The 14,253-nt window shown below is 38.2% G+C and overlaps 1 protein-coding gene across 3 annotated transcripts in view; it reads right to left on the bottom strand.

Annotated features, from left to right (window-relative positions):
- LOC125673982 (protein dopey-1-like) overlaps nt 1–14,253 on the bottom strand; it is an 83,777-nt gene that overhangs the window by 53,659 nt on the left and 15,865 nt on the right. For all 3 annotated transcript variants that reach the window (XM_056160413.1, XM_056160415.1, XM_056160414.1), the window contains exons 9-22: nt 13,281–13,537; nt 12,680–12,832; nt 12,162–12,265; nt 11,084–11,236; nt 8,414–10,147; nt 7,288–7,498; nt 6,078–6,254; nt 5,179–5,304; nt 4,243–4,377; nt 3,653–3,813; nt 3,340–3,542; nt 2,899–2,999; nt 2,416–2,525; nt 2,009–2,220 (exon numbers count right to left, since the gene is read on the bottom strand). In XM_056160413.1, coding sequence (XP_056016388.1) covers nt 2,009–2,220; nt 2,416–2,525; nt 2,899–2,999; nt 3,340–3,542; nt 3,653–3,813; nt 4,243–4,377; nt 5,179–5,304; nt 6,078–6,254; nt 7,288–7,498; nt 8,414–10,147; nt 11,084–11,236; nt 12,162–12,265; nt 12,680–12,832; nt 13,281–13,537 — 3,837 coding nt within the window. The remainder of the gene's footprint in view (nt 1–2,008; nt 2,221–2,415; nt 2,526–2,898; nt 3,000–3,339; nt 3,543–3,652; nt 3,814–4,242; nt 4,378–5,178; nt 5,305–6,077; nt 6,255–7,287; nt 7,499–8,413; nt 10,148–11,083; nt 11,237–12,161; nt 12,266–12,679; nt 12,833–13,280; nt 13,538–14,253) is intronic.

Below are 14,253 nucleotides of genomic sequence, written 5' to 3'. Positions count from 1 at the left end.
ATTCAAATAACCACTCAATTCAAATAACCACTTACTCAGATAACCACTCAACTCAAATAACTACTCATTCAAATAAACACTCATCTCCAATAACCACACACTCAAATAACCACACTCAGATAACCACTCAACTCAAATAACCACTCACTCAAATAACCATTCAACTCAAATAAAACTTACTCAGATAACCACTCATTCAAATAACAACTCACTCAAATAACCACTCAACTCAAATAACCACTCCCTCAAATAACCACTCAACTCAAATAACCACTCCCTCAAATAACCACTCAACTCAAATAACCACTCCCTCAAATAACCACTCATTCAAATAACAACTCACTCAAATAACCATTCAACTCAAATAACCACTTACTCAGATAACCACTCCACTCAAATAGCCACTCATTCAAATTACCATTCACTCAGATAACCATTCAACTCAAATAACCACTACAGTCTCAATTCAAATGCCACTCACTCAAATGGCCACTCACTAAAATAATCACTCTCTCAAATGACCACCCACTTACTCAAATGACCGCTCACTCAAATAACCACTGACTCAAATAACCACTGGCTCATGTAAATAACTCAAATAACTACTCAACTCAAATAACCACTCACTCAAACAAGATGTATTGTGAGCAATGCTCACAAAGAAAACCCCCCGCTTACCCCAATCTCCCAAAGGGTGTTGTTAATAGGTATAAATTACCTCTTTCCTGAGTGTAAAAATATGGTATGCATTTGTAGAAGAAAATGGAAGATATAGTCCGAACACAAATCCATGGCATAAACCTGTAATTTTGACCTTGAGATCAAAGGTCAAGGTCATAAAGAGGTCATGAATGTACATGACACATCGTCTCATGGTGATACACTCATGTGTCAAATATGGTATGCCTATGTCAAAGAACAAAGAAGTTATGGCCTGGACACGAATCCATTGTAAAAAAACCCCTTTAATTTTGACCTTGAGGTAAAGGATCAAGGTCATATAGAGGTCATGAAGGTACTTGACACATCGTCTCATGGTGATACACTCATGTGTCAAATATGGTATGCCTATGTCAAAGAACAAAGAAGTTATGCCCCGGACACGAATCCATTGTAAAAACCTTTACTTTTGACCATGAGGTCAAGGTCATATGGAGGTCATGAAGGTACATGACACATCGTCTCATGGTGATACACTCATGTGTCAAATATGGTATGCCTATGTTAAAGAACAAAGAAGTTATGGCCTGGACATGAATCCATTATAAAACCTTTAATTTTGACCTTGAGGTCAAGGTCATATGGAGGTCATGAAGGTACATGACACATCGTCTCATGGTGATACACTCATGTGTCAAATATGGTATGCCTATGTCAAAGAACAGAGAAGTTATGGCCCGGACACGAACCCATTATAAAACCTTTAATTTTGACCTTGAGGTCAAGGTCATATGGAGGTCATGAAGGTACATGACACATCGTCTCATGGTGATACATTCATGTGTCAAATATGGTATGCCTATGTCAAAGAACAAAGAAGTTATGGCCCGGACACGAATCCATTGTAAAAAACCTTTAATTTTGACCTTGAGGTCAAGGGTCAAGTCATATGGAGGTCATGAAGGTACATGACACATCGTCTCATGGTGATACACTCATGTGTCAAATATGGTATGCCTATGTCAAAGAACAAAGAAGTTATGGCCCGGACACGAATCCATTGTAAAAAACCTTTAATTTTGACCTTGAGGTCAAGAGTCAAGGTCATATAGAGGTCAAGAAGGTACTTGACACATCGTCTCATGGTGATCTACCTGTGTGCCAAATATGGTATGCCTAAGTCAAAGAACAAAGAAGTTATGGCCCGGACACGAATCTGCACAGACAGACAGACGGACAGACAGACAGAGTGATTCCTATATACCCCCCAGAACTTCGTTCGGGGGGTATAATAACCACTCACTCAAATAACCACTTCCTTATGTAAATGACTCAAATAACCACTCACTCATCAGGTCCTTGAATGTGGTCTTGTCATGGGTCATCAGATTGTCCACTACTGATCGCCAGAAGCCGATGCACTTAATCTCCATCTGGAAGAAGCTCGGGTCCAGCAGGATCTCCAGGGCCTCTTTCTTCCAGGCCTTCCGAGTGTACTGATAACCACTGACCGAGGCCAGGATCTGGGAACAAGCACAGAAACTCGGGGCGTTGTGAAGACTAAACCAAAAAAAGTCTACATAAAAGTGTGATAAAATAAGACACAAAGTACTGAGACATGGGAATACATTTTACAGGTAGGCAGGTGGTTACCTGTGATTTCTGAGATATGGGAATACATTGTACAGGTAGATAGGGCATTACCTGTGATTTCTGAGATAGGGGAATACATTGTACAGGTAGATAGGGACTTACCTGTGATTTCTGAGATACGGGAATACATTATACAATATGGTAGACAGAAACGGTGCCACCTTGTCCTTTTCATCACTGCTGTATATTACATCCAGCAGGGGAGCTGTAAGCTGTAAATCAGTGAAATCAACATATTTAATATATGGTCAAACCTGTATAAACATTCACCTGTGAAATTGAAACTTCAATATAAGTCAAACCTGTTTTAAATAGTCACCTGTGAAATTGACAGACTCAATATACAGTCAAACCTGTTTTAAATAGTCACCTGTGAAATTGATAGATTCAATATGTATACAGACAAACCTGTTTTAAATAGTCACCTGTGAAATTGACAGATTTAATATACAGTCAAGACGGACGGACAGAGTGATTCCAATGCATCGTTTGTGGAGGATATAGAAAATTCTCTAAATAGAATGATGTAGAATCATATGGGATACGACACAGGTCAAGGACATGACATTGGGTGGGACTACTGACCTCTGCCAGCAAGGACAAGGCCTGGACACTGTACTTAGAATCAAAGGCACTGATCTGTTTAGGGTCCGCCACTTTTCTCTCAGTCATCTCCTGGTCTGTCTCTACGATACACAAATTATCAGGGTCATGTAACAGCTTCTTTTGAAAGGATAAATAATTGTTTCTGCTAAAGCTATAGACACTTAGATCTTATACAGTTATATCAACTTTGTATTGTTTTCAGCAACTTTGCGAACTTCCACTAAATCAATGCTTGCTAACATTTCACAGTGTAGCAATAAAGGGCTTTTTCAAATCAGCAGTAAATAGTGGAAAATCTTCTCTTTTTTTTGCTAAACACGCACATGTTAGATACATATTTTACAGTGTCTTCTATGGTTAATAATTAATAATGCACTACCAACAATTGCACAAAATCATTACAAAACACTTCTAAATTACCTGACTCATCATCCACTTCTGATCCTGCAATCTGCAGTGTCTGTTTGACAGCCAGGTTTCTCCGGAGCCACGTGGTCTGCTCCAGGGATGACCCGGCGATGAGTCCGATCATCTCAAGGATCCGCTGCGCCAGTTCCTGCAGCTCCTTTTGGTTCTTTTTCTCCTCTATCTGTGGAATCTTCTGAACAAACTCACAGACGATCCTGATCAATCATACAATGACTGGTTTTGTACATCGATAATAAAACAAAGAAGAAGTTAAAGTGAAAAATAGCATTCAGTGTCTAAAAAGGTGGGTTAGGGTTACACTCACTGCAGAAGAAGGAATTTCCCGGGTGGAGAGAGGTTAAGTTGCATCCCGTCCCTAAGCAGAGCCAGCAGAGACCCCCAGGAATCCAGTAACTGGGCCACCGGAGTCTGCTGCACATAGGCATAAAAGAACTGCAGCATGTTTACCTCCAAAGGAACACTCTTCTGTAAAAGGAGGTAAAGTTGTCTACATCATGATGATTTTGTGATTGCATACCATTAAGTACAAGAAATGGCGTCCTCTCAGTTTGCAGTGATTGGTTTAACTTTTTGTTTACAGTATAAGACTAATTAACACTCTGTTTATCTGATGAGACTAGTTTAAATAAATATCTAATTATATGAAATACATATTTATTTATGAGAATAAATGAACAGAGTACCTCAATCCTTACCTTGCATTTCCCTATGTCAGTTTATAATGGCTGTTTTTAACACTTTACAAGACTATTTTAGCATGATAATTACATATCATGTTTACAGTATAAGACCGGTTTAACAGTTTGCTTACAATATAGTATAAGATTGGTTTATCAATTTGATTACAGTCTAACACTTTGTTTACAGTATAAGTTAAGTACACTCTATCATTACCTTGCTTTTCCCTATCTCGGTCTGTGGCGGCTGTTTTAACACTCTGTTTATGGTCTGTACGAGAGTGTCTGTCGGTAGTACTCTTATAGCACTAATTAGATCCACCAACAATAGCTGCTCCTCACATGGGATGTTCTGTTCAAAGAAGAACCCGTAAACACTTAAACATCCACCAATATTACAGAAAAGTTACATCTATAATTTTCATAAATCACATTAAGAAGTAAACTTTTAAACAGCCATCTTGCTGTGAATGATGTCCTGTTTGGTACACTCTGAGCTAAAGTTTCCATTGTAATGTTCATCAAAACAACTTTAAATATTTATTACTTGTAAGTAGAAAAAATTGGATTTGAACCAATTCAAAACCAGGCCAAATCATTCTTCATTGAACACGGGTTAAAACAACATCGGGCAAAAATGTCCCTGTATACAGTATTTGATTTGATTATACTTTCATGTAAAATACTCGAATCTGATTGGCCAACAAACAGTTGAAAAAACATGTTTCCATCTGAGAATAGAATGCACGCGCTCCAGAGTGATAGTATCTAGCAACGGGTAACAGTACTTGACAATGGGTGATATTATAAAACTTATTACATCCGTCAAATTAATAGTGTTAAATGACATTGTTTGAGCATTTGTAAAAAACATGACTCCATGTATTGATACACAACATCGCATGACAGTGATTGATCAAATGTCAACAGGCGTAAGTCTTTCTGCTTTATTGTTTACATAACGTTCAGTATAATAAATCAAATATTGCATGTAGTTGAGGGTAACACTGTAAATTTTCACCCCTCGAAAAACTATAGTCAACGCTTTGGTTGACAATGGTTTTCTTGGGGTGAAAATTTTCAATGTTACTCCCAGTAATTCATCACCTATTACAAGGTATCTTTTCCTTGTTAAACACATTCTAAGGCCTACCTTTCTATTGGAAGGTGAAACTTTCTTGCGGCGGTCATTCCAGGCCACACCCACTGCCCCCAGAAGGTGAATTCCGTGAGGGAGGGACAAAGGACTCAGAAAACTCAACACACACTGACGAATCACCTGTAACATCACAGACACAAAGGTCAAGGTCACTCAAACAGAGTTACCTGGCATCATTAACTTAAACAGAATTACCCGGAATCATTAACTTAAACAGAATTACCTGGCATCATTAACTTAAACAGAATTACCCGGCATCATTAACTTAAACAGAATTACTCGGAATCATTAACTCAAACAGAATTACCCGGAATCATTAACTTAAACATAATTACCTGGCATCATTAACTTAAACAGAATTACCCGGTATCATGAACTCAAACAGAATTACTCGGAATCATTAACTCAAACAGAATTACCCGGAATCATTAACTTAAACAGAATTACCCGGAATCATTAACTCAAACAGAATTACCCGGAATCATTAACTCAAACAGAATTACCCGGTATCATTAACTTACGAACACCAACCACAAAATTCCTTCAAATGTAATAAAAAATGAGGTCAATCTTAACAGAGCATTAAATCACTTACAGGCCAAGCTTACTACACATTAAAACTTTATAATGTAGCACTCTTGTACAATATAAAGGAAATATAATGCTCTAATGCAGGAAAGTAGGACAGGCTGATCAGACATCCAGACATCATCCACACGACAATGTCTGGTCTCCCAAGGTTCTCGCCACACTGAGTCACCACCAACAGACACCTGTCACCAAGGCAACTCAATTCTTTGTGCGCAAGGATGTTGTCATCATTTGGCCTTCTCTACTATAGAGAAAGAAGGGGGGGGGTTTAAGAGTTACATTAAGTGAGAGTGGGCCCTGACCTTTGGTCGCCCCATGATCCAAGTGTGGCTCTCCTGTACTTTACCAGAGTCCTCATCAACATTCACAGCTCTCCATAGAGAGGCCATACAGGCAATGATCCGGGGCATGATGCTCAATAGACCGCGACGTGCCTCCATCACCGGGGCTGGGGTTAACTCACGAGTTGGACTGACCTCCTGCAGAAATATAATAATCACCATAATTATAAAAATATAATAGTCATCATAATTATAAAAATATAATAATCACCATAATTATAAAAATATAATAGTCATCATTACAGAAATATAATAGTCATCATTACAGAAATACAACACTCTAATGAATTTATCCCCCTTTACCATATTCCCTTTAAAAAGAATGAAATAAAGCGCCTCAAATGTTACTTTTAAATTAAATTATTTTTCAGTATGCAGCAATGATCGATAAACCTCACAAAAGAATCTAACTTGATATTCTTTGTCACAGGTCTGCAATACCTAACTGCCAGTAAATCTAAACAGAATCCTTGCCCTATCTTACCCCACTGTTGTAAATTTATACAGAATCCTTGCCTTATCTTACCCCACTATTGTAAGTATTGCTCTATCTTACCCCACTGTTGTAAGCCTTACTCTATCTTACCCCACTGTTGTAAGCCTTGCCCTATCTTACCCCACTGTTGTAAGCCTTGCCCTATCTTACCCCACTGTTGTAAGTCTAGTATACAGAAGCCTTACCCTATCTTACCCCACTGTTGTAAGTCTTGCTCTATCTTACCCCACTGTTGTAAGCCTTGCTCTATCTTACCCCACTGTTGTAAGCCTTGCCCTATCTTACCCCACTGTTGTAAGTCTAGTATACAGAAGCCTTACCCTATCTTACCCCACTGTTGTAAGCCTTGTCCTATCTTACCCCACTGTTGTAAGCCTTGCCCTATCTTACACCACTATTGTAAGCCTTACTCTATCTTACCCCACTGTTGTAAGCCTTGCCATATCTTATCCCACTGTTCTAAGCTGTGTCCTATCTTACCCCACTGTTGTAAGCCTTATTCTATCTTACTTCACTGTTGTAAGCCTTGTCCTATCTTACCCCACTGTTGTAAGCCTTGCCCTATCTTACCCCACTGTTGTAAGCCTTGCCCTATCTTACCCCACTGTTGTAAGTCTTGCCCTATCTTACCCCACTGTTATAAGTTTAATATACAGAAGTCTTGCCCTATCTTACCCTGCTGTTGGTGGAGGGGTTGAAGACATTTATTAAATTGTTAAGAATCTGTCCTGCACTGCTGGTTTCCATGGTGACTGCAGTTGTATTGGGGGTCTGGAGTCCCACGGAGACGGGAGCCACATTGTCCAGGAGACAGTAGTGACACAGTGTGGTCAGCCCCTCCAGGATACTGACAATGTGGTCCACAGGGAGAGAACTCTGGTTACCACTACAAACAAAAGGCAGGGGTGACATATTGTCCCTGATGACATTAATAGTACTATCGAATTACAGAGTTGCTTTGAATAAGATGACTAAACAACTGACCAGTCAGAATGGTCTTCATTGTAGGGTGGTCAATTTAGAAATTCAAAAATTTCATAGTTTGTCCCTCAATGACCTTGACTTGGTGCAAATGACTTTGATAAGGATCTTTACACATAATACGGAGAAATTTTATTTTGTTGAATGCAAGGTGAAGATAACGAACAGTGATCAATCTCATAACTCCTATAAGCAATACAAAATAGATAGTTGGGCAAACACGGACCCCTGGACACACCAGAGGTGGGATCAGGTGCCTAGGAGGAGTAAGCATCCCCTGTTGACCGGTCACACCCGCCGTGAGCCCTATATCCTGATCAGGTAAACGGAGTTATCCGCAGTCAAAATCAGTGTGCCAAGAACGGCTTAACAATCGGTGCATGCACAGGCTTCTTATATTAATATGACAATATGCTATTTTTAGAAAAGTGCTCAAAATACTAAGGCATTCCATCATAAATCTTTTATAATTCCGATGATAAAGTACACGTCATTGTAACAATATCCTTTCTACAAATAAAGACCTTGCTTGATGAATGATATTCTTATTGCTACTACAAACAATATCTTTTAAAGGATTTTTTATTGATAGAAATATCAATCTTGTTCATGAAGTCACTTTATGTCTTTGAAATAAAAAACAAGAATACAAAATGTTAATTTTTTAACCAAAAAAACTACAGTAGATGAAAATATGTGTTAATTCTGAAATTGAATTAGACATAATGGTGCAAAATTGGAGGAAAAAAATAAAATTTTATTTGAAATAAAAAAGATTTGGGGGGGGGGGGGGGGGGGGGGGGGGGGCAAATGTACTCACCTTTCCTGTAGGTTTTGATCCTTGGGTCTGTATGACACTGCTAGAATTTCCAAATTCCTACATAGCTGTGATGTCACATTTAAAACAATGCTAGTCAATGACTTTCCCATATATGGCAGACTAGAAGTTACCATAGCAACCCAATGTCTGTGCATGTGAAGCATGTGTTGCTGTTTTAAGGCACTAAGAACACAAGAAATAAACATTTGCTGCTGAACTACAGGCTGGCCCAAAGTGAATTTAACATTCATCAGCGATTGGTGGAAATTCACTTTCTGTTTTTCCCATTCCTGGGCCTGTGGGGCAGTAGTCTCGCTTTCATTTTGAATTTTCTGAACGTTGTGCTCCAACATGATCATGACCAGCAGTAAATTAAGCAGCTTTACTTGGAATGTTTCATTGGAAGACGGGTCAAGCTTCTCCTCATTAAAATGAATAATGGCTTCTGTGATGTTGGAAGAATTCTCACGAGAGTCTTTCTTTCGGGAATTATAGACTGACGACAAACAACAATATAGGACCGCTTTCTGAAGTTTGCAGCGACTCAGCAGGTCCTTGATATACGACATCAGACTTCTGCCGCTCTCCTTCATGATGGCGATTAGCTCCGACAGCAAATGAGTCAGAACCTCCGTAGCCAGGATGTGAACCTCCTTATTACAGTTCAACTCCTCCGTCGATAATTTACTCATCAATAAATTTGGAAAGTAACTACGAATAAAATACAGACATATTGAGATCATTATTTCTATGAACATATTACTCCTATAACTAGACAACACTTCTGCAGGAAGTTCACCAAAGAAATTTTTCCCGAATATTGACTTCCTGTGTCTGGCCAGCAGAGTCTGTAGTTTTGCTAGCTGCCTCGTTCGGACTGAGCTAATACTGGTAGTAACCATCGTCGTGACAACCAGCCGAGGACAAGTGACCAGAATAGATTTGAGCATTTCCAGGGCATATAACGTCCTTTTGCTGTCGTATTTCTGTGTGTAAAGAAGCATGTGCATGTGTAATGTGTGTATGTCCGTGTTAACACTGTCTTCCCTTGGATTTGCTTTAGACAGGTCCAGTTCACTTCCTGTGGGTGAGTCCATTTCCAGACCCTTCCTCTCTATGCTGTTCAGGATATCATGATCCTGCACCTCACTGCTCGTCACGCTGTCCGTTCTTTCCAGCGGTTTTTGTTTGTTCTTTTCTGCAGTAGTTTGTTCCATCACCTGGTCCACGATCCAGTCCACAATCCATTCAGCAATCTCCTGAGAGGTTGAATTATCTCCCTTCTCGTTTACTTTCGTCTCCTCTCCTTCAGTACCAAAGTAAATGCCCTCCTTCACACAAGTCTCCTTATCTAACCTTCGGACATTTGTGAGACTGGTTTGTTGTGTTGGTGTTGGGAGATCAAATCCCAGTCCATCAAATTTATCCAGCGAGTTTTCCGATCCCCATGGATTAATGCGAAGATTTAAATCGTCTGGTCGGACTCGCTCAAAATGCAGTTCCTGGTCGTGTGGTGTGAGTGAGGTGGTGCCATGTTCTCCCATCACTAGGGCAATTTGTTTGAGATTCTCAGCATTTCTTCCCGTTATTTTGCGGCCGTCGTTCGACACATGGTAGATGATGTTCCCTCCTTCACTGCTGATTGCATAGATCCGAGCTTCTGAACCCTCCTCCGATGACTCCGACAGATTAACTTTACGAGGGGTATGTATGTTTACATGTTGAACTGACACCCTGAAACAAAAATAAACCAATCACAGTGCATTTCACTCCTTTCACAACCATTTGCTTGTTACAAGTGCAACCATATCCTTATTTCAAACATTCATTTTAATGCAAATGTTGACAGGACAAATGACTTCCATGTACTGAAGACTGCAGATTCTTATTAATAACTCTCTATATCAGTAACAAATATATTTATTCATCATTAATCTATAAAGCTTTTCAAAAGTTGATAGTACTAGTCTAATGATACTAAGATGGTGATTTCACTAAATCAAGAACCCCCCCCCCCCCCCCCTTGTAATCATACGAGAAATAACTCTAGAGACTAGTCTGACCAGGTAGAATTCTAGATTTACCTGGCAGTATGGGGTGTAGTATGACAGGTAGAATTCTAGATTTACCTTACAGTATCAGGATGTAGTATGAGAAACAGGTAGAATTCTAGATTTACCTGGCAGTATGGGGGTGTAGTATGACAAACAGGTAGAATTCTAGATTTACCTGGCAGTATGGGGGTGTAGTATGACAAACAGGTAGAATTCTAGATTTACCTGGCAGTATGGGGTGTAGTATGACAAACAGGTAGAATTCTAGATTTACCTGGCAGTATGGGGGTGTAGTATGACAAACAGGTAGAATTTTAGATTTACCTGGCAGTATGGGGGTGTAGTATGACAAACAGGTAGAATTCTAGATTTACCTGGCAGAATTGGGGTAAAGTACGACAGGTAGAATTCTAGATTTACCTTGCAGTATCGGGGTGTAGTATGACAAACAGGTAGAATTCTAGATTTACCTGGCAGTATGGGGGTGCAGTATGACAAACAGGTAGAATTCTAGATTTACCTGGCAGTATCGGGGTGAAGTATGACAGGTAGAATTCTAGATTTACCTTGCGGTATCGGGGTGTAGTATGAGAAACAGGTAGAATTCTAGATTTACCTTGCAGTATCGGGGTGAAGCAACATATGCAGTATGGGATCTAGTACCCGCCCTATATCCCCTCGCTGTAGGAGATGGGTCAGCCAATTGGTGGCCACAGCCTTCACCGTACTGTCTTCTTCACACAAACTGTCCAGGACCACAAACATCGACCTGTCCAATGTTAATCAGAATATCAAATAGGATCTGTTCACACGAATATAAATCAGTATGGATTAAATAGAATCTGTCCACACGTAATGTAAATCAGTATGGATTAAATAGAATCTGTCCACACGTAATGTAAATCAGTATGGATTAAATAGAATCTGTCCACACATAATGTAAATCAGTATCGATTAAATAGAATCTGTCCACACATAATATAAATCAGTATCGATTAAATAGAATCTGTCCACACATAATATAAATCAGTATCGATTAATAGAATCTGTCCACACGTAATGTAAATCAGTATCGATTAAATAGAATCTGTCCACACATAATATAAATCAGTATCGATTAATAGAATCTGTCCACACATAATGTAAATCAGTATCGATTAAATAAAATCTGTCCACACATAATGTAAATCAGTATCGATTAAATAAAATCTGTCCACACATAATGTAAATCAGTATCGATTAAATAGAATCTGTCCACACGTAATGTAAATCAGTATCGATTAAATAGAATCTGTCCACACATAATGTAAATCAGTATCGATTAAATAGAATCTGTCCACACGTAATGTAAATCAGTATCGATTAAATAAAATCTGTCCACACATAATGTAAATCAGTATCGATTAAATAGAATCTGTCCACACATAATATAAATCAGTATTGATTAAATAGGACATGTCCACATATAATGTAAATCAGCATAGTTAACAATGACCATCCAGAATATCACTCAATGACTCATACGCGAAAACTTTAAAAACAGCAAAAAATTTTAAATTTGAAAATTGGTAGTCTCTTTACAACTTTTCTCTCCTATTAAAGAGTTTCTAATTTTGTTCCAAGACTAAATGAAAGTATTAATACACTTTCAGAATCTTGTAGCTCCATTAAGTTTCACTACTCCATTCATTTACCTGTCGAACTTCCTGGTGGAGCCAGACGGAGAGGAAGTGTCTCTGACGTCCCGCGTCAAATGCCACAACACAGCAAACCTCTTAAAGCCCTCAATCTTCTTCACCTGCGAAACCCATCTCATATCAAATCGCTTTCTTAAACATCTAATACAACAATAAAATACTACAAATCAGCAGCATATTACAAGCCTATCTTCTTTTGTCAGATTTATCAGGGAGACAAAAAAAAATGTTAACATTTAATTGTTCAGCATAAGCTATATAAAAAACACTCACAAAATTACTTTGGTTGTGAGATAACTTCGCAAATTTATGGGAAAACTATTTTCTTCTCAACAAAATTTATTTCCCACATCAATGCGTTTTGCCTTTGAAGCCATGAAACTTCAATACATGTACTAAGTCCTGCACCTGCAGTAATTCATCCTACCAGCTAAAGCAATTCTTAACTACCATATCATAGCTTGTAAATCTTATTCATGATCTTTTTAAAAACCACAACTTCAGTCTCTATGTACCTGGTTATCGGTGACCAGATTTCGACCAATCACGTCTTCACACACCCAGGCTGACGGGGCGACTTGATGGAGGAGATGAAACATCCTGACTGCCTGCTGGTGATACCGAGGAGAAGAGCTATCCAAAAATTCCCACAGAATGTCCGCTATCACCTGTAACAAACGTCTCATTAATGCTTAATTAATCATCGAGAGAAGCTGTCATACAATGATGTTATTAATAAGATACCTTGTAAAAATGCTGTGTTGTGGTTAATGCGGTAATGTTAATAATAATACAATGTATGATATTAATTTAAGTGAATATGATAACATTATGGTTAATACAATGATGTAAGTTAATAAATTGATATTAAGAAACCTTGTAGAAGATTGTGCTGTTGTTAATGTTGTGTTTAATATGTTTACAGTTAATACAGTGATATTAAGTAACCTTGTAGAAGATCGTGCTGTTGTTAATATGTTAATGTTGTGTTTAATACAATGATGTTAAGTTAATACAGTGATATTAAGTAACCTTGTAGAAGATCGTGCTGTTGTTAATATGTTAATGTTATGTTTAATATGATGATGTTAAGTTAATACATTGATATTAAGTAACCTTGTAGAAGACCGTGCTGTTGTTGAGGTACTTGAGGTGTTTTGGAAGCAGAGCTGGAAGAATCATCACTGACACGGTGCCTCCTCTTGGTGACTGATCCATGGTTGAGTAATCTGGGTCGTCCGTACCGACAGAGCGTGTCAGCTGAATCAGCTCCAGGATAATACCAATGGTCGTGCTCTGAATCTCAAAGTTCTCAACTGTGATGTTGCAAGCAATCAGGTCTTGTATCCATGGCGGCAGGTCCTCCCCCTCAGCTGGTTACCAAGGAAACATGGACATTTTTATTTTCATTCTTAATGATGTAAAAAGATATCGCTGCATCAAGAAAATGTACTTCAACTGTAAACTGTATAATATAATTATTCATGATTGTTATTTTCACTACATATATAAGACAAACCTTTTTCATGAAAATACTCTATATAGGCTTTGATTTGTATTTATTAGTAAAATATATTGGAATCATGAAGATAAGCAGTGTTTATCCTAAGATCTGGGGGATTGGGATTTTGCCGCAAATTATGGCTTAAGTTTCCGATTACATACAGATCATGATCATATCTATGATTATATCTTTGCATTTGAAAATACTATCTGGTAAATAGTGCCCGAGATGGAGACAAGAAAGTTTGTTTTTTCTCTAGACACCACAAAAATTCTCATGCTGAGAAGCCGAGTTGTAAATATATGAAATGAATGAAAAGAGAAATATACAAGTGGATAATAGATAAAGTTATAAATGGAAGAATAAAAAACTTCATTCATAAGACAGAAGAGGCAATAATTTGAATGATTTCTGGGTTTAGATTTTATGGTCAAGGTCACACTGGTTTTTCATCAATTCATTCTTTTTTTTGGGGGGGGGGATGTAACATCTTTAAGTCAAATCTTATTGAAAAAATTTCAAACTGCTTGAAATATCTTTTAAAATTCATTTCCTAAAAAAAGATGGATATTCTCTTGTGACCTT

Source organism: Ostrea edulis, chromosome 3 (genome assembly GCF_947568905.1).
Source record: "Ostrea edulis chromosome 3, xbOstEdul1.1, whole genome shotgun sequence".
In the NCBI taxonomy this organism is placed as follows: Eukaryota; Metazoa; Mollusca; class Bivalvia; order Ostreida; family Ostreidae; genus Ostrea; species Ostrea edulis.
This window is presented reverse-complemented; position numbering and strand designations above follow the sequence as displayed.